Source organism: Leptidea sinapis, chromosome 9 (assembly GCF_905404315.1).
Source record: "Leptidea sinapis chromosome 9, ilLepSina1.1, whole genome shotgun sequence".
Taxonomy (NCBI): Eukaryota; Metazoa; Arthropoda; class Insecta; order Lepidoptera; family Pieridae; genus Leptidea; species Leptidea sinapis.
Window position 1 is genome coordinate 2,665,832 of NC_066273.1, and position 25,597 is coordinate 2,691,428.

The 25,597-nt window shown below is 35.1% G+C and overlaps 3 protein-coding genes across 5 annotated transcripts; 1 reads left to right on the top strand and 2 right to left on the bottom strand.

Moving 5' to 3' along the window:
- The first annotated feature begins 7,110 nt into the window (after nt 1–7,110).
- Nucleotides 7,111–10,934, top strand: LOC126965952 (X-ray repair cross-complementing protein 5-like). Of its 2 annotated transcripts, XM_050809775.1 has the most exons (4): nt 7,141–7,160; nt 7,254–7,595; nt 8,906–9,061; nt 9,199–10,934. In XM_050809775.1, the coding sequence occupies exons 2-4, from the start codon at nt 7,320–7,322 to the stop codon at nt 10,858–10,860; spliced, it is 2,094 nt and encodes a 697-aa protein (XP_050665732.1). In that variant the 5' UTR covers nt 7,141–7,160; nt 7,254–7,319; the 3' UTR covers nt 10,861–10,934. The 2 variants fall into 2 exon arrangements, with proteins under 2 accessions (XP_050665731.1, XP_050665732.1); XM_050809774.1 differs by having other exon boundaries at nt 7,111–7,595.
- Nucleotides 10,935–11,192: 258 nt separating this feature from the next.
- On the bottom strand, nt 11,193–11,948 carry LOC126966019 (uncharacterized). Its single transcript, XM_050809895.1, has one exon. The coding sequence runs from the start codon at nt 11,822–11,824 to the stop codon at nt 11,288–11,290; it is 537 nt and encodes a 178-aa protein (XP_050665852.1). The 5' UTR covers nt 11,825–11,948; the 3' UTR covers nt 11,193–11,287.
- An 82-nt stretch (nt 11,949–12,030) lies between these two features.
- Nucleotides 12,031–23,042, bottom strand: LOC126966009 (uncharacterized). Of its 2 annotated transcripts, none has more exons than XM_050809884.1 (7): nt 22,893–23,042; nt 21,884–21,935; nt 18,335–18,528; nt 17,588–17,757; nt 14,111–14,201; nt 12,262–12,435; nt 12,031–12,184 (listed from the first exon to the last, which is right to left on the bottom strand). In XM_050809884.1, the coding sequence occupies exons 2-7, from the start codon at nt 21,903–21,905 to the stop codon at nt 12,038–12,040; spliced, it is 798 nt and encodes a 265-aa protein (XP_050665841.1). In that variant the 5' UTR covers nt 21,906–21,935; nt 22,893–23,042; the 3' UTR covers nt 12,031–12,037. The 2 variants fall into 2 exon arrangements, with proteins under 2 accessions (XP_050665841.1, XP_050665840.1); XM_050809883.1 differs by having other exon boundaries at nt 22,911–23,023.
- Between the last annotated feature and the right edge of the window lie 2,555 nt (nt 23,043–25,597).

The following is a 25,597-nucleotide window of genomic DNA, read 5'->3' on the forward strand; positions in this document are numbered from 1 at the left end:
AAGTAAGACTCTAGATATGAATATTATAATAAAATATATGATTTTTGAGGATTAAAATGCACTTAAATCCTAGGATCTATTGTAAAAAGATATTTTTCATGGAGCGTGCAACTTTTTTCAATCTACTAAGTACAATGGTTGCCGCAGGTCTTTTGTCATTGTCTTCATCAATGACGTTATGTATAACATCATTGGTCTTCATACAATTTAAAAGTATACTATAATATCATTGTCTTCATAAAAGAAAACTGTATTGGACGTAGTGTTTAAATTATCATAGAACTGTATTTACGTACATCAGTGAAGTATTTATATTATAATTATTGATTGTGAAATATTTAGGGTTATTATAATTTCAATTTCTCTATTGCAGGTAAACCACTACCAGTAACACTGCCCGTGGTTGTTTTCTCTAACATCATCGTTCCACTGCTAGTACTGTCGGCAGTTTCCGACATGTTACAAAATTATCCGTTGATTCTTATCGGATATTTTTATTGCTGTCCCATAACCAAACCATAACCCATTACTTACATAACGTACTTCACGTTGCAGGCCTGTTATGTTTTAGCACAATGGAACAAGCATTATTATGTTTATAAAGTATATATTCCAAAATAAATAAGCCACATGAAAATTATATCGTAGAAGATTAAACAGACATTGAGTGAGTGACAAGTCAATTTTAATTTAAAATATTAGGCCCTTAAAAAATAACTGCCAATATGCAATATATTTTCTCAACAGGAACCTTCACTGTAGACATTCTGCGGACGAGTAGCTGGTTTCAGTCGACACAAACATGCTGGAGGTGAAATCCCGGCATGGCACCGTGCTTTAGCCGCTTTTCACCTTGGACATTCATACATCGAATGGTTTCATCGAATCAAGTTTCCAGTGCTACCAGTGGCGGATTTACTAGCAGGCTGAGTAGGCTGTAGCCTAAGGCGGCAAATTTTAAGGAGCGACAAATTAAGTTAATAAAATTTTTGTTTCGATTTACAACTTGAAAAAACACACAAAATACGATTTTTGAAAATTGGAGAGCAATTAAAATATTTCACAAAAACCTAAATATTGTTCTATAAACAATGCTAAATAATAAGTATCTCTACATAAACTATTGTTAAACGCTTTATTAATTAAAATAACAATTTCTCGTTAAATCCGATATGAGTCTATCTATGACAGCGAGAAATGTGTTAACCCTGAAATAATATCGAATTGCTATTGCGTTATTCTAAAAATTCAAAGCCTTAAAAATCAAGACGATTAATAAATTTGAAAATTGTTAAATATTTTCGGAAAATACGAACATGAGGCCCTATGGTCTATGGTGAGCACTGTAATAATCATATATTCTGTAATATTTGTTCTGTGTTCAAGCTGCTTCAACTTCAAATAAGGCTTAAAGGACTTGTGTCCAAAGCCGTTAATAAATTAAAAAAAAAACTTCATAAATATATGAGAAGTATGAACCGATGAAGTTTCAAGTTGGTTTGAAGTTTGAACAACAATAACAAGTCTTAAGAAAAAAAGGCGGGAAGTTTAGAAGTAGGCGGACGTCCTTTTTTGGCAAAACTTTTGAAAGTTAAATTAATTTGATATTATAGGATCAGTTAAGTTGTAAGGTGTATATATAAGTAGTTAGTGTTTATTATTTATAGTTTTAGTTTTTTTCTCTTCACCTGGTAAGTCATTTTATTGTATTATATGTAAATAGAATTTTTCTCTTGGCGTCCATGTTGGAGCCCGAAGACCCTGGAGGGGCATCCCTCCAGGTGTCTCATGTAGTCACAATAGATGCGTCGGGAATGGAAACGGAAAGTTCAATTATAGATACGGACTGTTCGGAAAACACGAAATCAATTAAAAGAAAGAGAATCTCAGATAGAAATCAAAGGAAGAGAAAAAATCACAGATATAAGGGTCCATCAGATTCCCAATACTCTCCCAATGATTTGAAGGATAATGTTATTCCTAACATGCTTGAGTCTAATGATAAAAACACCGAAATCCACCATAATGAGGCTGTTCAGTCTAATAATATCACAAGTAACCCTCGTTCTGCTCGGTCACTTTACCACGCGTCAGACCCTGCGCCTTATGTTGTCCATGTTCAAAAAATCTTACTACCAAATCAAACCGGATCTATTCACCCAGTACAATTTGGATTTTTCCTTAAAAAAAGTTTGATAAAAAACATTGTAGAGGGAAGCATCAAAAAGATTGGAAGGAATAGGTTGTCTTTACAATTTAAAACATTTCAGGATGCTAACACATTTCTAGATCACAAATCTCTTGATGTTAATAAATACAAAGCATTTATTCCGGCCTTCACTATCACCCGCATGGGAATTGTGAGAGGTGTGCCATGTGACTGGGATGAGAAAGATATTATAGAAAATATTGAGCTTCCGCAGAACTGTGGAAGCATTTTGAAAGTTCGGAGATTAAACCGAAAGGTATATGATGGAGAGACACCCAAGTTCATTCCAACTGAGACCGTAGTTTTAACCTTTGACGGGAAGGTGTTACCTCCCAGGGTCTTTATATGTTTCAATTCCTTATCTGTAGAGCTTTATATTTTCCCCACGCTGCAATGTTTTAATTGTTGCCGTTTTGGTCACACCAAAATGCAATGCAGAGGCACTCCAAGGTGTTACAAATGTGGTGACAACCACTCAGGTATAAGCTGTGAGACTGAAAGGAATGATGCTGTCTGTATCTTATGTTCTGGTTCCCATTTCGCAACCGACAAAAAGTGCCCGGAGTATGCTAGACAAAAAGCTATTAAGGAAACAATGGCTAGAAACTCTATATCTTATTCAGAAGCCAGTAAAGTCCATCCACCAGTTTCGAAATCTTATGCTGACGTTCTTGCTTCTGCTTCATCGGCCCCTACTGGTCCAACTATTACGTATTCCAACCCCAATAATTTAACAAGCCTTTCTAAGAGTCCCACACAGTCATATAGGAAAACAGTATTCTTGAAACCCAAAGTTCGTCCCAGAAATTCTAGTAAGGGATATGATCAAAAAGCGCATGCAGAGCTTATCCAAGATTACAGCAACATTTCTTCCTTTTCTACAGGTTGTCTCAAAAATTACAATGATTTGTCAGAAATAATAACAAAGGATCTCATCATTTCTATCATTCAGTACCTTTCACAATCTAATATAATTAAAATACCGTCCAACGATGCTGCTACTTTGAAAAGTTTTTTAAATCATGGCCAGTCAGGACCATCCACAAAACCAGTCTCTAGTGATTCAGTGGAATTGCCGGAGTATTAATAGTAAAAAAAGTGACCTAATTTATTTATTGAATAGTTACAAACCATTTGCAGTCTCTCTTCAAGAGACTTGGCTTCGTCCCGGATTCAATTTTAGAATTCCAGGACATATCTGTCTTAGAGAAGACAGAACAGATGGGTATGGTGGAGTTGCACTAATTCTTAGAGGAGGTGTGCCCTTTGTCCACATACCCATCCCTAATCACAGTGATAAATTTTCCATTATTGCTGCTAGTGTAAATAATATTTGTTTTGTAAATATGTATATACCTCACCCTTCCACTGAAGTCTTTGATGATATTTGTAGCATTCTATCTTCACTCCCGCGCCCTATTTTAGTCATGGGAGATTTCAATGCACAACATTCTATGTGGGGAAGTTCTAAGTCTGATCATTATGGGGCTAGAATCTTAGACATCTTAGATGATAATAATTTATGCCTTCTAAACTCTGGCTGTTCTACTAGAAGGTCACAGCCCCATGAGGGTATTAGTGCACCAGACCTAACCCTGTGTAGTCCCTCCCTTGCCCCTACATTAAACTGGTGGCCTCTATCGTCTTCATATGGAAGTGATCACTTTCCACTAATTGTATCATTTCCTCAAAAAATTAGCGAAAAGTTGTCAAAGTCTCCTTCCCGGTTAAAATATAAACTTAAGGATGCTAACTGGTCATTATATAGAGATAAAGTTCAACAAAATTTATCAACCATACCTCCACTAAATGATAGCAATAATCATCTTTGTAATGAAGCTTTTACACAGGCCCTACTACAGGCTGCTGAGGAAGTTTTTCCTATTAAAAATAATAATGGCAATGGGTATATTCCATCACCTCCTTGGTGGGACAGTGAGTGTTCTGCTGCGATAGCTGAGAGAAAGATAGCTGAAAAAAATTACAGAGAAAATTCTACATCACAAAATTTTAATGTTCTTTGTAATATTATAACTAAAACACGTAAATTATTAAAACAAAAAAGATTCAATGGCTGGAAATCTTTTTGTGCCTCAATTTCACCAGACATTTCTCCATCTGAAGTTTGGCAAAATATTCGTAGATTCAGATCCTCTTTTAAACCTCCAAGGTCTCCTCTTATGGATAGCAGTACAGTTGATTTGTTTCTTGACAGATTAGCTCCACCATTTGTCCCATCTATAGATAATATGTCTTCTAACTCACAGCTTTCTCTCCTCCCCCAGCATGATAGTAGCAATTCATTCATTTCCTTTAGCCTTTCAGAACTCAAAGGGGTTCTTTCAAAACTAAGGGACTCAGCCCCTGGTTGTGATGGAATTCCATATTCCTTTTTTCAAAACCTGAATGATTCCTGCCTTTCTTATTTTCTCAATTTAATTAATTCAATCTTAACATCAGGTAATATTCCTCCATCATGGAAAATCCATGAAGTTATCCCAATACACAAGCCCAACAAACCGATTAATGATCCATCATCATACAGACCAATTGCATTAGCTCCAGTTATGTCCAAAATTTCTGAACATTTAATTAAAACTAGACTAGAATGGTTTATTGAGAGTAAGGGGTTACTATCACCAAACCAGTTTGGATTTAGGAAAGGCAGGAGTACAATGGATAGTCTCAGTATTTTTATGACAGACTTAAGATTGGCATTTTCTTACAATAAGTCTGTGTTAGCGGCATTCTTAGATGTGTCGGCAGCCTATGATAATGTCAACCTTTCAATTCTGAAACAAAAAATGACTAATTTGAATATCCCACAAATTTTTATAAGCTTCACAATCAATCTTCTCTCTGGTAGAATGCTTAAAGTAATATCAGGAGACTCCTACCAATCCCGTATTGCCTGGAAAGGTTTACCTCAGGGCTCAGTTTTAAGTCCTTTACTTTACAATATATATTCTCATGATCTGGAAGCCTCCCTTAAGGGTAAAGTTAACACACTCCAATATGCAGATGATTTACTCCTCTATGTGTCTGGTGATTCTGTAGACAACATGTCTGATACTATGACACATTCCCTTAAGTTATTAAAAGTCTGGCTTGACAATAACACTTTAAGCCTTTCGGTTCCTAAAAGTATTATAGTCTTATTCTCACGTATGAGACTTCCTCCAGCAGTATCTGTATTTTATAATAACATTAGAATTCCCACTAAAAGTGAAGCAACATTTCTTGGGGTAATTTTAGACTCAAGACTTACAGGAAGCCCTCATTGCTACTATATAAGTGCCAAATGTGAGAAGATTATAAACATACTGCGTTGTCTCTCTGGAGTTTGGTGGGGAGCCCATCCTTTCTCTCTAAAGCTTCTATATAATGCTCTAATAAGAAGCATTTTAGACTATGGAACATTTATACTTGAACCCTGTAATGCAGTAGCTCTCCATAAGTTAGACATTATCCAGTCTAAGGCTCTGAGAATAATTGCGGGAGCTATGCGGTCGAGCCCTATTAACGCTTTGCAGGTGGAATGTTCTGAAGCCCCCCTGCACCTCAGACGTCAATTTCTTTGTGACAGGTTCCTGTTTAGAGCATTTCAAGTTTATACTCATCCTCTTTACTATAAGTTACGGTCTCTGTTGGAATGTATGGATTATTCGTACTGGGCTCATAAATCGCCGCCATGCCTTATTGTTAGTCTCCAAAAATACTTAGCTCTTCAAGCTCCAACACATAGATCACAATTTCTTCCGATATTTTGTGTTAACTATGATGCATTAATTTTAAATCCATCTATTTTGTTTGACTTTGGTGTTTGTAAACAAGATCCTTCTGCCAATGCCAAATTTATGGATATTATTGACAGTGACAGCCGATGGAAACATTGCCATTTAGTTTTTAGTGATTCTTCCAAACCCGGTCCTGAGAAGTGTGTGGGAGTTGGCATTTTTCATCAACAGTTTGGCATTGTACAGAAAATAAAATTGCCTCCAGAGACTTCAGTATTTACTGGAGAATGTTTTGGTCTGCTGAAGTCTCTGGAATACATTTTAATCATGAAATTAAAAAACACAATAATTTTTACCGACGCTAAAAGTGCCCTACAAGCCTTGGACAGATTTCCTTTTAGCAGTAACAATCATCCAGTCATTATTGCATGTCGTGATTTATTGTATCAATGTTGTAGCAAAAATTACACAGTTTCCTTTGCTTGGATTCCGGGGCACTCAGGAATCTTTGGCAATACCAAGGCTGATAGCCTTGCCAAAGCTGCGGTCAATGACGGAGATCTGGTTCCGTACCAAAACTTTTGTTGTGATTTGGCCCTCCTTCCTAAATCCCACTTATTCAACTCTTGGACACATATGTGGCTTTCTTCAAGTCAGACTAAAGGTCGATATTACAGCACGATCCAGGTGGATATACCTCCTAAACCGTGGTTTTCAAATCTGACGTTTGGTAAAGCTACCACTTCGACTCTTATTCGTATGAGGCTGGGCCATGCATGCATTCCCTTGCATCTGGCAAGGCTTAACCTTTTGCCTAGTGATATATGTGAGTGTGGCAATGACGTTGGGGATTTTAATCATATATTCTTTGCCTGTCCTCGACATGACCGTTCCGCTTTTATTTCCTCGCTTTTGTACATTAAAATTCCTTTTCCTACTTCAATTTCTGTCCTTTTATCTAATATAAATATTGATGTATATAGAATTTTAGCTAGTTTTATTTTTCTTAACGATATAAAATTATAACCATTTATGTACTTATATACTAAATTTACCTGATCCTTTTCGAAATTCCGTTCCAATTCTCAATCCAATGACACACTTCCTCACCTTTTTGTATGGCTGACGCACAAACCGTGCAGGCCAATAAATGGCGCAAAAAAAAAAAACAAGTCTTAACATGTTTTTGGAATAAAAAAAATATAATTTTTTAGGTATATATTTTATTAACATATATCTGCTACAAACTCGTAAAAGTGATCTGTGGCTACAAAATAGTAGAATCCTAACTTTTAATTTAGAAGTAGTTTCAGTACAGTGAGAATTAAATACTTAAATAGTAACTACTTGAAGTTGAAAAAGGAGGGACAAGAATGGCGCCAATTAAAATAGATCAAGGCACAGTTATCATATTGGATATAGGGAGAAATACCTCCGCGACTTCTGAAAAAGAAGACAAGTGTTTTTTTGTTTATGCAAGAGAATGCGCCGCTCGTATATTAGAGAGGAAAATTTTAAGTCAAGCTAAAAACTATGTTGGTGTAATATTACTAGGCTCCAAAAGCTATACTGGAGACTTTAAACATATTGAAATAATCTTTGAGTTACAAACTCCTACCTGGCAAATGATTCGTAATTTGCCTGAGAACGTAAGTAAAACATTTGAGTTTTATTAATACTCTTAGAGTAATATCATAGAGTAATCTAGCTACCGTTAAATTGTGTACAGTTAATAATATAGGCTGTAACATATGATAAACATTCTGATAAATATCAGCTATCTATTTAACAAAATTGACTGTTTTCAATGAACTTTCTTCCACATATGACAAAGCTTCCTTGTGCTGTATTTCCGGGATAATATGACATGGGTACAATGACTTCAAAAAAAGCGTGTACAACTTCCTTAAGGCTGGCAAAGCTCCTGCGATTCCTCTGGTGTTGCAAGAGAATGTTGGTGGCAGTGATCACTTAAAACCAGGTGACCCATACACTTGTTTGTCCTCCTTTTCCATAAAAAGATCTGACTGTTTTAGGTAGAGAGGGTTATATACAACGAGACTACCCAAGTTTCACCCAAGCTTATACTCTTTTGAAAGTACTACCCAAATTAACTACTTTTGTTTGGGCTCCATACTAATATTTCAACAGTCCTAATATATTATGGTGAACCTTTTCCCTGCATCTGAGCCTAAATATCTCATTCTGTTTAGTATAAAATGTTCAACTACGATAGAAAAATGTGTAAATACTTAAAAAATGTTTGTGTGGTAAAGGTTACTATAACATAAATGACTTTCTTAATGATACCACAGATTGGGAATGGAGTGATCACCCTCAGGCTATTAAATAATAAGTTTAATTGTACAATATTACTTTGTAAAAATATTTATTCGATGAAAAGAAAAAAAGGCCCGCTAAGTTTGTTGCGCCCATTCTTCTCAGGTCTGAGGCATTAATTTTGGAATGGGTGGTCGTTTTTTGACTTTCAATAAGTGATGTCACATCCTATTTTGAATTAATTAATAATTATATTTATAAATAAATAATTAATATTTAAATTTGAATTTTGTTTGTGTGTCATACTCATAATTGAGATGTTCCAGTTGCCATTCATGGTCATCTTCGTCAATTCTGTCTCACCAAATGAACATTATACATTTACACCTATTAAAGCTCAGGAGTTCCCTTGGTTACTCATAGAATCCTTAATTTGATAGATTATATTATTTACTAATCAAGAAGTTATAAAGTAAAGGACTGGTTGTCATACCTTTTTTTTGGATTTATGGCCTGGTAGAAGACCTTTAAGCCATGTTAAACCTTTAAGAACTGAAGTACACATTAAAGCAGCTTTATATTTCTTATAAAATATTTTCTATGTCTTACAGAATAAAGAATTCTTCTGCTCCTGCATGTATCAAACATTATAATATACAATTATATATTGTATTTACAGGCTTCTAAGACTAAAGGGAATTGGTTTGATGCTCTCATAGTAGCAGTTGATCACTTTAAAAATGGAGTACCAGGTGTGAAATTCATGAATAGAAAAATTATATTAATGACCAATTTTAAAAATCCTTCACTCATTGAAGATGACCAAATGAATAAGGTAGGTTAAGAACTATATTCTGTTTTGTCTCAAATCTCGTATAATCAGTGTAAATTAGTGACACTATTAAAACTTTTATACATATATAAGCACCATTATTCCACCTTTTTTAACTAATAAATTTTATTTTCTCAAAGGCTCTCTTTGGATTAAAAGAAGAAGAATTTGAAGTTGACATTATTGGGCCAAATATTTACTCTGAAGATAATAAATATATAGATATTGAGTATGCAAGAAACCTTGTGGAAGGCACCAACGGGGCGACAGCAACATTTGAATATACCATGAGGTACTTATTGTACCATAGGAAGAAAGCCACAAATCCTATTCCATGGAATGTTGACTTAAGTATTGGTCCAAACATCAAAATACCACTATCTGTTTACATCAAGCTAAAAGATGAGCCTGTTGTAAAAAATTGGTTAAAGTGTGTAAAAGATCCTATTACCAATACAGCAAGCACTACAGAAGGTATATTGAAGAATAAAATCTATATTAACTCTGAAAACAAAAGTGTTATTGATGATTCATCTAATGTTATAAAGGGATATAGTTATGGCCAACAAATCATTCCATTCTCTGATTGTGACAAAAGCATGCTTTATGAGCCAGGTCAAAAATCATTGAATGTATATGGTTTTACTGCTGCTAATAATGTTACCTGGCAATGTTTAAATGGTGATGGTCTATTCTATGTATTTGGCCAAAAAGGTGATAAAAAAGCCCAATTTGCTGTTAAATGTTTAGCTGAATGTCTGCATGAATTAAATCTCATTGGAATTGTAAGAAGAGTTTACAACAATGGAAATGCACCAAAAATGTTTGCTCTTATGCCTATCATTGATGCTAACTATGTATGTCTATCCATGGCTGAAATATGTTATAAAGAAAATTTAAAAAATATAACATTTCCTGTAACTAATATTAAGAAGTTTTCAATTAATGATGAACAAGTACTAGCCTTTAAAAATTTAATAAAGTCTATGGATTTAACTAAAGCTTATGAGGAATCAGAATTTGATGACACTGAAGCATTTCCAATTGGAGAAACTGTGAGCCCATCAGCTCAATATGTTCTTGATTGCATTGCATATAGGGCAATGAACCCAGGTAAACCTTTGCCCTCTGTGAGAGATGATATAAATATGCTTTCTCAAATACCTCCACTAATAAAAAAAAGGTCGAGAGAACCATTGGAGAAAATTAAAAAACTTTTTGATTTAAAGAAAGTTGAACCGAAAACAAAAAAGAAATCATTACCAATGGATGAAGATGATCAACAAAATATTGACAACAATAATGATATTATGGATATAGATGAAATGCCAAAAATTAATATAAATCATCTAGATAAATCTATCCATGATATTAAAAAGGTTGGTACAATAGATCCACTTGGAGATTTTAATATCTTAATCAGACATGGCAAGCCTTTTATTGAATTAGCAAAAGAAATGACTCAAGCCATTGAGAGTATAATATATACCAATTTTGATAATAACTATGATAAGGCATTTGAAGCAATGGCTCATTTTAGAGACAAGTGTGTCGAACTTGACCCAACAGAATATAATAGTTGGCTGAGGAATTTTAAAATGGAACTCAATTTGAGGAAAAATGATATTGTTTTAAATTTGATAACAAATAAAAAAGTAGGATATATTCTGAAAAATGAAAATGAAGAAAGTATGTACGAGAAAGATGATGCAGAAAGTGAATTATATGAAAATGACACTGTACCAGAGCTAACAGAAGTTAGTATTAGTTCTCAAGTTAATAATATGTTTGATGATATTTAAAGCTGTGTTTATTTATTTCATACTGTTAATATGATGTTAAGTTATGTTATGTGATTAAAAATGATATTTGCCTACTTGCTTATGTTCTTTTACATCTACCATTTAACACATTAACTTCTGTTAAACATGCCATACAGTGTGCCACTACCTTTAGCATGCAAAATTCCACACAGATTAACAAACTTTTTTATGAATAGATTATAATTTTTGAAGTGAAAAAATATTTTACTACATACACTAATAATTGTAATTCACCATAATTAAAACAAAAATTAACATTTTAATTACTCTAATTGAGTCTTTAGAATTAATCATAATAATGAATAATAAACTTTTATGCTCATAATGTTTATTTGATACAATAATATAATATGAATTATTATCTGGCAATAATTTTTCACCAACTTTACATAAAGATCAAGTATGATCATTGAACAGAACTATGAGAAATTTTGTTCTGGGAATGTAAAATTTCAAGAAATTCTTGTAAAGACAAATCCTCCTGGCAATCAGTATCTAAGTCATGTTCAAGTTGTGCTTCCAAAGAGTTTGCTTCAGGACTTATCATAATATTATCATCGAGAACAACATGATTGAGGCGAGATTTCAAAGTTTGTAATATCTCTTCTAATTCCATACATTTGTTTCGTATTGATGTCCCAAGATCTGATGAAGGATCTATATCGTCAACAGAAGTATTTTCAGAGAATGAATTAGCGGGCGTACGCGTTTGTGGCGGTTGATTGATTGAGTATGCTCCTGCCAATGTTCGTGGCGACTGTAATATATTCAGAAAATTATCTGGTAAGCCAATTCCGTGCCTCAAATCAGGTGACCGAGACTCCGTAAAGTCAGCTAGTATCTCATCAATTATATCTTCCGCATGTTGTCTTGGATCCAGTATTTCTTCGGGTGTATCATTGCCATCACCATTGATCATCTTATTATTAGAGTCTAGTTTCATGATTTTTAATAAAGTTAGTATCAAATAGGACTATAAAATGTAAATATTAGAAATAAACAATAACAGGATTTTGCAAAGTAAATAAGAATTCAATAAAACTTTAAATCTGTCAAAATGACAGAACTCAGATGATTTATGATAAAAGCAGTGTTGCCAATTCGGACAATTTAAGAATAACCGAAACTAATATTATGTGTTATAAGATCGGTGCTACTAATTATTACAAAATCGGCGCTGTGGAAAATAAAGGTCGAGATAAGCTTCTTTACGAAGTTTTTTTTGGATTTCTTCCACTTTCATTATTTTTAATGCTGCCTTACAACTATTGTGCGCATGTGCGAAGAAACAATCCCTTATAGACTGTAACAAGATTAAATTTTAGAATTATACACAATTATATTTTGTTAAACATATTAGATTGGATTAAATTTAGGTACCTTAAAATCAGCGAGTTTTGCTCCTTGAAATTTGGCGAGACAGTGAGTGAACAGTAAATTGTAATGATCTCTGCATAGAAATAATCTATTTTCGAATTGCCAATAATCTCCTTGTGCTGAACAAGAACAGCCACAAACTCCACAAGCGTCTAAGTTATACGGAACGCACTTTATCTGAAGATAATAAATTTTTCATCAGAATGTTATATGAATAGGCACGTGAGCCATACTGTAAGATTTTGACGGGTAAATTGTAATAAAATTATTTTAAAACAAAATTACATACAGTATTTTAAAATATTCATACTGACTGACATTGGTGATATTTTTGTGTGATTGCTATTTGATTTTACACTGTGCTATCGTTTTGAAATTTGTGTGGTGACAGTGAAGTTAATTTAACTCAAGGAAATATTTACACCTTGATTTGTTATGATTTTTGCTGTGGCATAAATGAAAAAAATGTTAGTAGAGCCACACTTGAATTTTTGGCATTACTGGTGATGAAGATCCATCTCATAACCAAAAAGGAAAGTAAATACTACGTAATGAGAGGCGGGACTGCCTAAGTAAAAATAGAAATTTATTTTAGTATGAAACGTGCAATCATTACACATACTTAAGTTTATAAAAGAAATAATTACAGTATGGCGATAGGCGACGAAGTATAATCCGGCTAAGTTTGAAAGCGAACAATTGCTTAAAACGTAGTGGATTTCAGCTATCTCCGTTTTTTTACAAGATTATAGCCATCATCTGTCAATTTATCAATAACTACACGTTTCATACAATCGTGTGAATCGCTTTTTTCTTAGAGTTTGGCTAGGCTGCTACGAGTAACTCTGTGTATTCCTGGACGTGTTAATTTCTGTGATGATTTTAGTTTAGCCTTGTGACTACTGTTACCGAACCGAATATTTACTTACCTTACGACAACTGATTGAAACTAATACAAAAATACATGTCAGGAAAGTCATATGTATTTCAACCTCAATGATTTTGCGTGTACACCTGAAGGTTGGGAAGTTTGCACTCGATGGATACCGCATGATTTAAAAGAAGACCAACTGCGTGTTGTAGAGTGGTGTGGTACAATAATAAAAAAATATAACGGAGGACAGTCATTGGCCGTATATAATATTGTCACCGATGATAAAAGCAGAATGATAAATAAAGAAGCATAAAGTCGCATAAAGAAGCATATATTATAATATCAATGTGTACCAGCAATGGTATTTATGCAGTTTTGGCATCTCATACTCTCATAGAATTTAACAAACACTTTCAGTGCTATTACAAAACAAATAATCTAAACATGACTTAGACATGTGTTTTGTTAAACAGTGACCTAACTATCACAACGTCAGCGATCTAACAATAACGACGTTTATAATGCAGTTTTTCTTTTTCTATTACAAAACAGTGTTTAGCTTGTGTTTAACTAGAACGTCGTTAAATACAACATCAACTGAAGTTTACAGGAACAATAATTAATTATTAGAGGAATGGAACGCAATTTTTGACAGCTGTCATCTATCTGCCATCATATCGAAATCTTCCTTGATGATGGTCTATCTGTTAGACACACATTAGACAAGCTTCGACTCGTGTTAATAAGCAATTTCTAAAGATTGTTGAACGCTAAACAACAGATAGACACAGATTTGTAATAGAACCTTTTTAAAACAAGTATTCAACACCCGCTTATTTTTTTGTTATAACCCAGTTTATGTTTGTTGAGACGTTTGGGATGCGCTTTAGACAATAGATCACGTACTCCTACTACAGGTGCGTAGCATACAAAGTAAAAAGGTCAAATTATTGAAAAAAAACAATACTTAAAGTATACCTGTACAGGACACCTCAAAGTCTTCTTTCCAGAAAAGCAGTACGAATATTGCATTTGCCTCTTTTTAGTCTCTGGCAAGTAATCACATGGTCTAAAATGCAATAATCAATATCAGACAAAATTTAGGTAGGTAGATACCTAGGGTATGTTCCGATATGCACTGCGAGCACTACACAGTGCTATCACTGTAGAAAATTCGATCCGAAATGGACTGCCAGTATACTGCCGCAGTACCCTAGGGAAATATATGACGTCATAAATCACCGCCATATTCTGCTGTGAGCACGTGCGTTTTCGAGGTAAGGTACTCGCAGTACTTTGATCACGTGATCGGTCAAAACCACACGAGTGCCTAACGTTTTATAAACAATACCTACAGTTTAATCCCAAATAATTTTAATTTGACAGTACTCCAAGAACAGTTTTTTTAATGAACTAGAAAACTTTAATACACTCATGACAGTATACTAAATTGACGTCATTCTGTACAGTGGTCGCAGTGCATAATATCGGAACATACCCCTAATTTATACCGCACAAAACTTCAAAATGACCCATAATGTCATTTTCCTTCAGTAACAATAAGCACGTAGGTCAAAACTGGCTTGAACATACATATATTAAGTAACATTTTATTATACACTGACTGACTTGCAGTCCCAAAAGTTATCATATCGATCGTCAGCATATTTCTTATTAGAGTCGAATTTGTTAAGAGTCATGTAATTTCACTAGATTGGTACCTTTTTGCTTTTGAGCAGTATTATTTTGCTGATTAGTTAGTAAAAGACGGTTATGGTCACAAGCATACTTGTTTGAAAGAACTATAGGTACTATCGATTCCTAAACGTCATCACAAATAAATAAGGAAATTACTTCTTTAGTCTTTATAACATACTTCTTTTATTTTTTCTACTTATATTTTTTTTAATCTAGAGATAATTCCAATTATTTTGTTTTGTCTGATATACATTTTGGTGTCTCCTGCAACTGTCTTGGCTTTTGTGAAATTAATCGCTATCGGGTGCGAAATGTTTTGTAGTATCCATCCAGAGCATCGATGTCTAGGTGTTCTTCGTCTGTGAGATTGTCAATAGTTGTGGCAATGCAAAGCATCTAGCTCTTCTATTATTTCGAAAATTCACTTGACGCTTACCCATGGTAAATGATAATCTGCCCAATTACATTGCAGTGCCGCTCAGGGATCTTAAAAACCCCAAAATACTGAGTGGCTTCGCAATTGCGTTCGTCACTTATGACGGTGTCATCCAAAACGAAACGCAATAAGAGCCTGACCTGACCGCACTACAATGTCGAAATATTATTCCAACTATTTTGTACGGTGCATGCTGCACTAGAGCAGTCCTTCACTGCGCGTCGCGGCATAGTTGTCTACAAGAGAATATTTTGACGTGCAGCGCCGCGACGCACAGTGCGACACAGCAAGCGGCGCGTCGCATTAGTATGCGTGCTGTTAATTATTAACTTTAAAGAATTTTGTCTTCAATATTCTGAAGTAAGTGTGAAATAATGCAGAGTCATTAAGAAGGCGAGGAACCAAGATATAGTGATATTCGTCTTCTTAATAGCGTGACATTGGTATGTCAACAATCCATTTCTTATTATTTTTTTTCTTCCATAATTCTTTCTTCTTCTGCACACATTAAAGAAATATTTACCAAATCCTCGTCACTATCGCTCATCTTGTAATGTATCTCGCACGCAAACTGGTATAGAAATGACGCGAGCTGCCGCTTACTTCAGTTGTAATGCCGCGCAGCGCCGCTCAAGTGCGGTCCGACCTTAATGCTTGAACGTTATGGCCTGCTTGACGTCAAAACGGCGCGGCTGTAGTCCCCACCAAACGGGGAGCCTGTTCAACGCTTCCCACTGGTATACTAATAATATTTTGATAATGACTATATCACACTGGTAAGTTGACGTTGTGCAAGTCATGAAACAGCTGAGATTGTAGGAATGTAGGTATTGTTTTAATACCGAGTACAATACATATCTAGCAACAAGCATCGTAACAACAACAACGGATCAAGTCCTACATTTGTGAAAGGCAAATACCTCCTGAGATATAGGTATACTAATAAATGGAGAGCCGATCGGACAAACAATACATAATATACTATAAGATGCAGCGACTTTCGGACATTTTAGTATATGATAATATATATATGTGTTTACTTATCTTGAATCTATATTTTTTTTAATTTAAAATACTTATATTTTCGCAATGTACGTACACACACTTAAAGTTATGCGTAACTCAAAATTATTGCTTTTCAAAATACTCTCCTTTTAATTTCGAACATTTTTTCATGCGGACGAACCATTTTTTTAAACAGGAGGACCACAGAACTGAAGGCATGTTTTCTATGTGCTGATTGAACGCTATCATTGCCTCTTCGGAATTGGTAAACGTGAAACCTCTCATCAAATGAAGTTACCAAGAGCAGCTTTCGACAACGACCAGGACTTGCGTGTTCCGGTCGGGTGACTGGAAAGCTACTCCCCAATTTTGACGACGTGCTTCGATTTCACACGGGCGATTTGCCGCTTAAAAAATCTGGAGGCACGGTTATATTTCCTCTTCAGAACTTTGCAGTTCCTTTGAGCCCAGCGCCGCAACCCAAGTTCAATACGCCTGTTTTAACTGACGCATTGAACCAGGGCTGTGATCTGCCACCGATCGGTACTACAGAGCTTGGTATAAAAATATCCATGCCTTGCAGTATCACATCGGCTACTGCAACGGCGCAGGCACTAGGATCATCCGAAGGGAAACAAACCTTGCCCCATTGGGACAGACCATACGCCAATGCAAAATTATGCACAGGGTAAACAAATGGTAGAATACCACTCGGCATTAACACTCTTATGATCTTCAAGTGGAATTGTGCAGATGGGACCCGTAGCTGAGAATAAAAATGCGATCATTTCTTTACCAACGTTTTTCGCTTGTCTCACTTTTGTTGCCCTGTTCTCATTTTCAAACACCTATTCACAAGTTTGCTGATTTTTTCGGGTTCAAAACAATAAATTCACGTTTCGTCTCCTTTGATAATGTCATAAACAGCATTAAAATGTCCGTGGTCGTTCTTCATTAGTATATGTGAGCACCATTCCACGCTTCTGCTCAGCTGTCAGTTCATGAGGGATCCAACCACAAAAAAGTTTCCAAACTTTCAATTCTTGGTCTCGGATTGGGTTATTCCGAATCTAATGAACATTTGCTCATGTTTTTAGGAGCTTTACCAAGAACTAAAACGTTTTTGAACTTGTTGTCTAGCCTATACTACAGACAACGTAAGATACACACAAAAGCGTTTATGTACGAAAGTTGATATAATTATAAGTAATTCCATAAAAATATTTTACTTTCAAGTCCCTACCGTATAAGAGGCTGACATTTTAGAAGTGTTGAGAAAAATCAACCATTGGTAGGTTAATTATATCAATACTTACGCAGGATAATCGTTACTTTTGAATAAACCCTTTCTTTTTGAAGTAGAATTGAAAGCTGCACAGTTGTAACGAACCGGTTTGGGTGGAAGTGGTTCTCTCGGCGGCGGTTGATACTCGTGTTTTGTTAGCCACCGCGGAGTCTTTGGTCCATAGTAAAGTTTACTATAAATCTGCAAGAAGGTCGAAACGAAATAGTTCAGCTATTTTCAACTTCGTTTTATTTTTTGTACATTAGGACAAACGCGTTTAGTACACGTCAAAGTAAGGAAGCAAGAATTATTTTATGTTGTGTTTATTTACGGCCGTTCCCAATATACTATCAACAGAAAGAGATATATTACTACCTTTTTCTGTCAGTAATTAGCTGTCAATAATCTGAAGCTGTCCCAATATACCCGATAACTCATTCTTATCGCCTTACATTGGGACGCGTGAATTGCAATTTCCATACAAACTTCTATCGCTGGTAAGCTATACGTGCTCCCATTGACAGACAGCGTGTACGGATGAGTTATACCGTCGATAAGTTTATTGGGACAAAAAAGTCAACGATAGTTACGATTTATATCTCAAGTAAGCGATAGACTGAATAGTGGGAACGGCCGTTAGTATTGCCAATGTAGCCATGCAGTTTAATTCCTGAATAATAAACTGTAACCTCTATTAAAACCATGCTTGAAGGAATTTGTCACACCAACAAAAAGGTAGGTACTTACTAAGAAATTGTGAAGAAGTAAAACATATTACCCTGTGTTGAAGATCGTAGAAGGCGTCTCGGTCTACGTCATGAGATCCAGGACCCAAATTAGGCCTTATTTCACCTAAATTCCTTCTCATAAACGGACTTAAACACGGGCCCTTGGTAGGCAGCACCTCTCTACTCAGACAGGTTCCAAAACAAAGGCGAGGCGCTTCTTTTTTCGTCACGACATATTCAAAATCTAGAAAATGTTTCTGTTGCAGTCAACTTGAAATGAATAATTATATAACACTTTGGCTTGTAGGTCCGTCTTTATAGGCACTATTGTACATAACTAATACGTTTTAAGTTTACATTAAAAACTATGTGGGCCAAAGTGTCCCTTGACTTCTATTTCCATCTTCATGAAACAACTATCGATCAAGTTAGGTGATCAAGACGACTTGAATACTGCACCGATCGTGTATTAGCAGATTGACATATTATGTGACGATAAATACATAAATAAAAAAAAACAATACTTAAATTCTATAGCTAAGAATACAACGCACTATTGAGTTGATCTTTATGTTACGACTATTTTCCTAGACTTACAAAACATACCTACACTTACAATAACTATCAATTATAAACAACAGATGTCATGACGTCCACGCCAGGAGCAGCTCTAATTGTGAACCAGTCGCCCGTTAAAGGAGGCCCTCGCCTCCTTTAACGGGCGACAGCATGAATTAAACAATATATATATATGTGTATAACCCATACCCAATCTCGCTGCGGCTATTGAGTAATCTTTACTGAGAAGTCTCTAGACAAGGTGAATGACGCCATGTTACCGAAGTTAGATTTCATCAGCGATTACTTGGAAAAACGGGAGCCTTAAATGGTGTGGCCTGTAATACCTACCGATGGATCTGACGTTGCCTGTGGTATCTACAGAGAGTGTCCCAAATTTGGCAAATCTGTCAACTTGAGAAAATTTGCCTCTTTTCCAGTCGGAGGTATACTCCATAGTAGAATGTGCGGAAGCCGTTTTGAGTAAAGGCTATTTCGGCAACTGTATTTATATCCACACAGATAGTCAGACGGCTCTGTCCGCTATAGACTCCAACAGAGCAGTCTCAAAGCTTGTAGATAACTGCCGGACTATACTGAATTCTCAGACTTACACTTCGATGGGTTCCAGGTCATGCAGGAATTGAAGGCAATTAATGGGCTGACGAACTTGCAATAATTCGTGTTAAAAGCACTCAATTTGGCCCTGAACCCTTCTGTGGTGTTCCAAGGAGTATTATTAAATCAACCCTTGATACATCACATCCAAAAGAGTTTATTACACAACTCTGGAGCAACACTCCAAGTTTAACCAATTTCAAAACCCTAATCGAAGCCTTCAACATTAAGGCTGCGCATGAAGCACTAGAGATAATTAGGGAAAACTTGCGCATTCTAACCAGGAAACTAATGGGGCACTGCATATAAAACATTACATTGGTCGCAGTCATACAGAGCTACCCTGAACCGTAACTGAAGCCGCCTAACATTTTGATATTGCGAGCTGTTTCAGCCGCATTAGTTCTGCGTCGGAACTCGTATTCAAAAATCACTGGAATTATCGAAGTATCCATCATTCTTGACTAAGCTGAATAACAAAACAACTGAATGCCGATAATCGAATGTTGCATAGTTTTTAAAGGTACCATGTGTCCATGTAAAAAAAGTTTCACTCAAAAATCTCAAACCATGAAGGTTCTATGTCAATTCGAAGTACCTATTACAATAAAAAACCAATTTCATACTTTAACCCCTATTATGAGCTGCGTAGATAACTATCCATTACCCGTATGCTTCTATCCCACCCAATTTACTCGCATTTCTATAAAAAGGGATATTACAATTATCCATAATGGTTGCACTGTTCCTTGACGATCAATCTGAGAGCGAAACACATTTTGGTTGTTGCTTTACGTTTGCGAATAGAAATATAATCACTTGTTTGATAATATTAAGGTATCTACCTTATTAAACAAAAATTAAACCCACATGGTTATACTGTAACACGTGTGATCGTACCTACATATGAAAAAAAAAAACAAAACATATAATATTAATAAGCCTTAATACATTCAAACTAAGACAATAATTATAAATACACATAATAATAACAAAAACACAAAATAAGCTATTTTGTACTTATAAAAATGAAAAAACGACAACAATTTTATAAATGTAACGTTGGTTTACACAACAATAATATGTGAATCGAATTTTCTTTACCGCCGTGAAATGCTTCGCTCATATTATTAGAGCGCAGAAAACGGCGTTTGTATGGGCGTTGCATGATTGCTAAGGAAATACTAACGACTGACAATCGAAATGGGAAAAGCTTTCGTGATTGTGTGCACAATAAAAAATATGATTTTCCGACTTTCAGAGCACGCGCCATTACATGAGTAGGGTGTCGCTAAATTTAGGTCATGAAGTTTAATTGTAAATTAAAATGTTATTCACATAAGCCCTTGCTTGTAAGTACAAATGACTATACCTTTATAGTCATTTGTACCTACAATCATTTAGGTTTTAGGGTATTATTGCTATCTAATATTATATAAACGATATTTGTTTCTTGGTTAGATTGCTACGCATTCAAATTAAATCAAAATTTATTTATTTATTTAGGTCAATAAGCGAACGCTCAATACATTTTTCCATTTACCACTACATCGGAAAAGTTGGCGCTAATAAGGCGCTAATTCCTCATGTTTAAATATTACGCCAAATTCCAAAATTAATTTTGTTTTGTTTTTGTACACAGACTTAGTTTACCTTGCTTCGCTCAAATATACGCCCCAGCGAAGCGGTACGACGAGCGACTGCGGCATCCTAGTAATGTAATAAGTGTTGTATCAGTAGAAGACGGAGTGTTGGTAGACCTCCAAGGTGGACCGATGATTTGGTCAAGATCGCCGGATTAACTGGATGAAGTCAGCGCAGGACCGATCGTCGTCGAGATCTTTGGGGGAGGCATTTCGGCCGAGATAATGATGAAGTAGTGTAGTTTTGGATTACCACAAATAGTTTTTTAAACTACATATCAGTTAATGTTCAAAAGTATACTCATAAGCCTCGAATATGAAAAACAACACACAGGTCGCAATATGTTACCCACGATCAAGTGTTTCGTTTTCACTGTCTTCTTACCTGTGATTAACAGAAAAAACAATACCCTTCAACTTGTTCACAGTAACCAATAAGGTAAAGGAATTACAAATATTTTACTTGGTATTATTCAATGAACTTTATACAATTTCAGTGTCCATGTAGGTACCTACTGATGTAACAAAATTTCCACGTTCTAGCTAGTAATGTCATGGATATGGCCCAATGTCCATTAAATTTGAAGTTTCTCCAGAATGTGTAGTAAAATATGAGGTAGTAAATGAAGTTTTGAAGAAAACATATAATTTTAAATTTTTACGCGTTTCGCAAAATTGGTGGTCACCCGTTTTGTAACGACAGTAATTTTTGTATGACATGAATTGATATGAAAAATCAAAAGGTCATAACGTTTATGGTAAGTAGTTGGGAGACCTTACCCAATGTTAAATCCCAGGCCATGTTTTCTTGTCACGCAGTTGACTAATTTATCTAGAAACATTTTATTGATTACTAATTTATACATGATTATTATTGTGGAATCTTTCCGCCTTTCGCAGTATTTCAGGGCGATAAGACCTAGATTATATGTCTCGTTTTAATATTGTTATATCAGTTCAGTTTCGAATTATTACGTGTTTTATTTTAGATTTACAATTATTATTTAAATGAATATAATATTCATTGGCTTCAAGGAAACTGGGCGTCATTAATAGAGCACGGCAATACTTCAAGCCGGCCCACATACTAGCGCTCTACAAAGCTCAGGTCCGGCCACACATGGAGTATTGCTGTCATCTCTGGTCTGGCACACTCCAGTATCAGCTCGATCCATTTGACCGCGTGCAACGTAGAGCAGCTCGAATTGTGAGGGACCCAGTGCTCTGTGAACGGCTGGATCACTTGGCGTTGCGTAGAGACGTCGCTTCATTGTGTGTCTTCTACCGCATTTATCACGGGGAGTGTTCCGAAGAGCTGTTTAACCTGATTCCTGCCGCCGAATTCCACCTTCGCACTAAACGCCACAAGTTAGGATATCATCCTCACCATCTGGATGTGTGGCGGTCCTCCACAGTGCGGTTTTCAAGGAGCTTTCTTCCACGTACTACAAAGCTGTGGAATGAACTTCCTTGTGCGGTTTTTCCGGGACGATAGGACATGGGTACCTTCAAAAAAAGTGCGTACACCTTCCTTAAAGGCCGGTAACGTTCTTGTGATTCCTCCGGTGTTGCAAGAGGTTGTGGGCGGCGGTGATCACTTAACGACAGGTGACAGGTACGCTCGTTTGTCCTCCTATTCCATAAAAAAAAGAATATAATATCAACTCTTGAAAACATAATATTATAGACACTTACGTATTATTTCACGAGTTTATTCCTCATGCAAAACGTAATTTGACTATCTGCATTTGATAAGACTATTCTACATTAGCGAACCTACCGAACTTACCTAGATCTAGATCCTTACCATCATTCCAAGTTCATTATTGACAACATTAATTATTAGGTATTAAAATAACTTTATTAACTTTATGAGAAGTAAGTAAATGTAAATAGTTAATAATTTGAATTTTTTGTAAATATGTCAAAATGCGTTGATATATTTTGAAGTATGGTGTCATAGATTTGGAAAATACATATTGTTATTTATTGTTAGAATAATGACACTATTCAATGGTATAAGTTTATAGGTCCATCCCTATTCTGTGGTTTAAGTATAATATTTTGATCAAAAAAAGTTATTTGAGTGAACGTAGTGTTTAAATTCTGTTTGGTTATTTGTTCATGAGGTTCTATACATATTATGGACATATCATTCGCAAAAGTGTGCTTAAACACAATGTAAGCACACTCTTCTCCTTAGTCGTGTGTCAACTGTATATCAATCAACAAGCCTAAGTGTGCTATAAAATGTGCATAAATAATACATTAACGACTCAAAAAAAAGATGGTGTTACTTATCATCGGTATCAACGCATCGAGAGTATCCAAAGAGCATTCACACGACACCTTGCATACATTTGTACTGGATTCTCTCATAGACACCCGTACCATCAGCGCCTCAGGAAATTTAATATGATTTCATTGCTTGATCGGAGATCTCTTGCCGGAGTAATATTTTTATACAAACTCTTAAACGGGCAAATACAATGTAGTAACCTCTTACAGAATATTAACCTTGCTGTCCCATATTTATTCCCAAGGTTCGAAATCAAGAGAATCTTACAAGTTCCTTCTTTAAAAACCAACCTGGGAGTTCAGGCACCTCTCGCTCGAATTCTTCGCGAGTACAATAAGTTAAACGATACCAATTCAGAACTTGATATATTCGGTGGTGGGCTGGTCAGGTTTAAAGAAAGTGTTGTTAAACACTTAGCTGGTACTCAATCTGCATTTGTCAAATAAGTAGTTTTTCTTTTTTTTTTCGTCTTCATTATTTTAATAAGTTAAAGTTATAATTGGTACTTTCATTTTTTTATTTTGTTTTTATTATAGCTTAGATAGTATTAGTTCTATTTGTCAGAAGTAATTTGGGAGTATTTTTTGTAATTTTTATGTTCACCATTATTGTCGTATACTTTAGAACTACTAATAATTGTAACATTAGATTAAGAAAATTGTATTGTATATGATGTGGTGTGCTTTAATAAATAAATAAATAAATAAGTAAGGTCATTTTATTTAAATAAGATTGATATGCCAAAAGCATAAGTAAGTTAACAAAACGAATATTTTTTCATTAAATATGGTACAATTATTGACAAGACCCGCTTGTCAGAATGGGACAGATGAAAGGGCACAGTCAGAAATGAAAACAATAGAGTCGCTCTTTTTAACAGACTTAACAAAAATGGAGGAGGTTCTCAATTCGTAGGAAGGTTTTTTTTTATGTTTAGTAACTTACAACTGGGAGAACCGATTTTGATAATTATTTTTTTTATTTGAAAGCTGGTGCTTCCCGTGTGGTCCCATTGCAATTGATACATTGGCCCAGATCTGATAATGGCAACCATGAGAAACCTATTAAAGTCTTAAATTTGCTATTAGAATATGCGCAACAAATTTAGGAATAACTCAATATCGCGCCAACAGATTTCGACAATTATTTTTTTATTGGGAAGGACAAACTATCACCAAACTACCTTTGCAGTATGCAAAGGTAGTTTGGTGATAGTTTGGTTAGGTTCTGCTTATGGGATCCATGACAATGTAACGGAACTCTTCAATTCTTAGGAGCAAATTAACGATACTAGGCCGAATCTTTTTTATGCTTTCATATCTATATATTTATGGATATTTGAGTCGCCTACCGTAACGTCGTTATGGCCAAGTAATTGTCGTAGTAAAATATGATGATCAATGGAACTCCTTAACGACTTACAGTAAGGGTGCGATCTGTGGCAGAGCTGTCAGTAATAAAATTGCAATGCGCTTACGTTCATTGCTGTATTGCAAAATTAAGTAGATCTACACAAAATTTAGACAAATTATTAAATAGTGTAGTCCAGATTCACTAAAAATCTAAAGATAAAAATAAAATTAACAAAAAAACAACCGACTTCAAAAAACTATTCCAAAACAATAGATATAATATGCACTAAAAAGTATTAAAATGATTGCGTATTCTTATACAATCTTATTAATAAATCTAATTCTAGTAATAATTATTCTTATTTTTGGAGTCGGTGTTAGCCAAGGTAAGTTTGTAACTACGTACATATCTATTTTTAAAGATCTAATGAACAATGATTAGCAATATTATTTATTATTATAAAATACTATTTTTATACAAAGATTTGCTTGAGACTTTTGCTATCAGCTGATAATAATAGCGCCTAATAATCTTAATATCTACTATCAAAATACTCGAGGGCTACGAACAGAAACACACTTATTTAAAAGAAACATACAACTAAATTCATATGATGTTATCTCATTGACGGAAACTTGGTTGCTTAGCAGTATTAATGATTCTGAATTATTCGATGACCGATACATTATTTGGCGAAGGGACAAGGGACAGAAATTATTAAGCAACACGTGAAAGGTATGGCGGGGGAGTACTTTTGGCCATAAAACGCGGACTTATCGCAGAAGAACGCTTGGAGTGGCGCACCTCTGCCGAGGATATATATTCAGCGACAAAAATAATAG

What these genes read in the sequence shown, in the direction of transcription:
- LOC126966009 (XM_050809884.1), bottom strand. Translation starts at nt 21,905, where the DNA reads ATGGCCTGGGATTTAACATTGG. An exon ending in TCTACGATCTTCAACACAGG is followed by an intron (nt 17,758 to 18,334) that starts GTAATATGTTTT and finishes ACCTTCTTGCAG; the next exon opens with ATTTATAGTAAACTTTACTA. An exon ending in AAAAGTAACGATTATCCTGC is followed by an intron (nt 14,202 to 17,587) that starts GTAAGTATTGAT and finishes ATTGCATTTTAG; the next exon opens with ACCATGTGATTACTTGCCAG.
- LOC126966019 (XM_050809895.1), bottom strand. Translation starts at nt 11,824, where the DNA reads ATGAAACTAGACTCTAATAATAAGATGATCAATGGTGATGGCAATGAT.
- LOC126965952 (XM_050809774.1), top strand. Translation starts at nt 7,320, where the DNA reads ATGGCGCCAATTAAAATAGATCAAGGCACAGTTATCATATTGGATATA. An exon ending in TTCGTAATTTGCCTGAGAAC is followed by an intron (nt 7,596 to 8,905) that starts GTAAGTAAAACA and finishes TTGTATTTACAG; the next exon opens with GCTTCTAAGACTAAAGGGAA. An exon ending in AAGATGACCAAATGAATAAG is followed by an intron (nt 9,062 to 9,198) that starts GTAGGTTAAGAA and finishes ATTTTCTCAAAG; the next exon opens with GCTCTCTTTGGATTAAAAGA.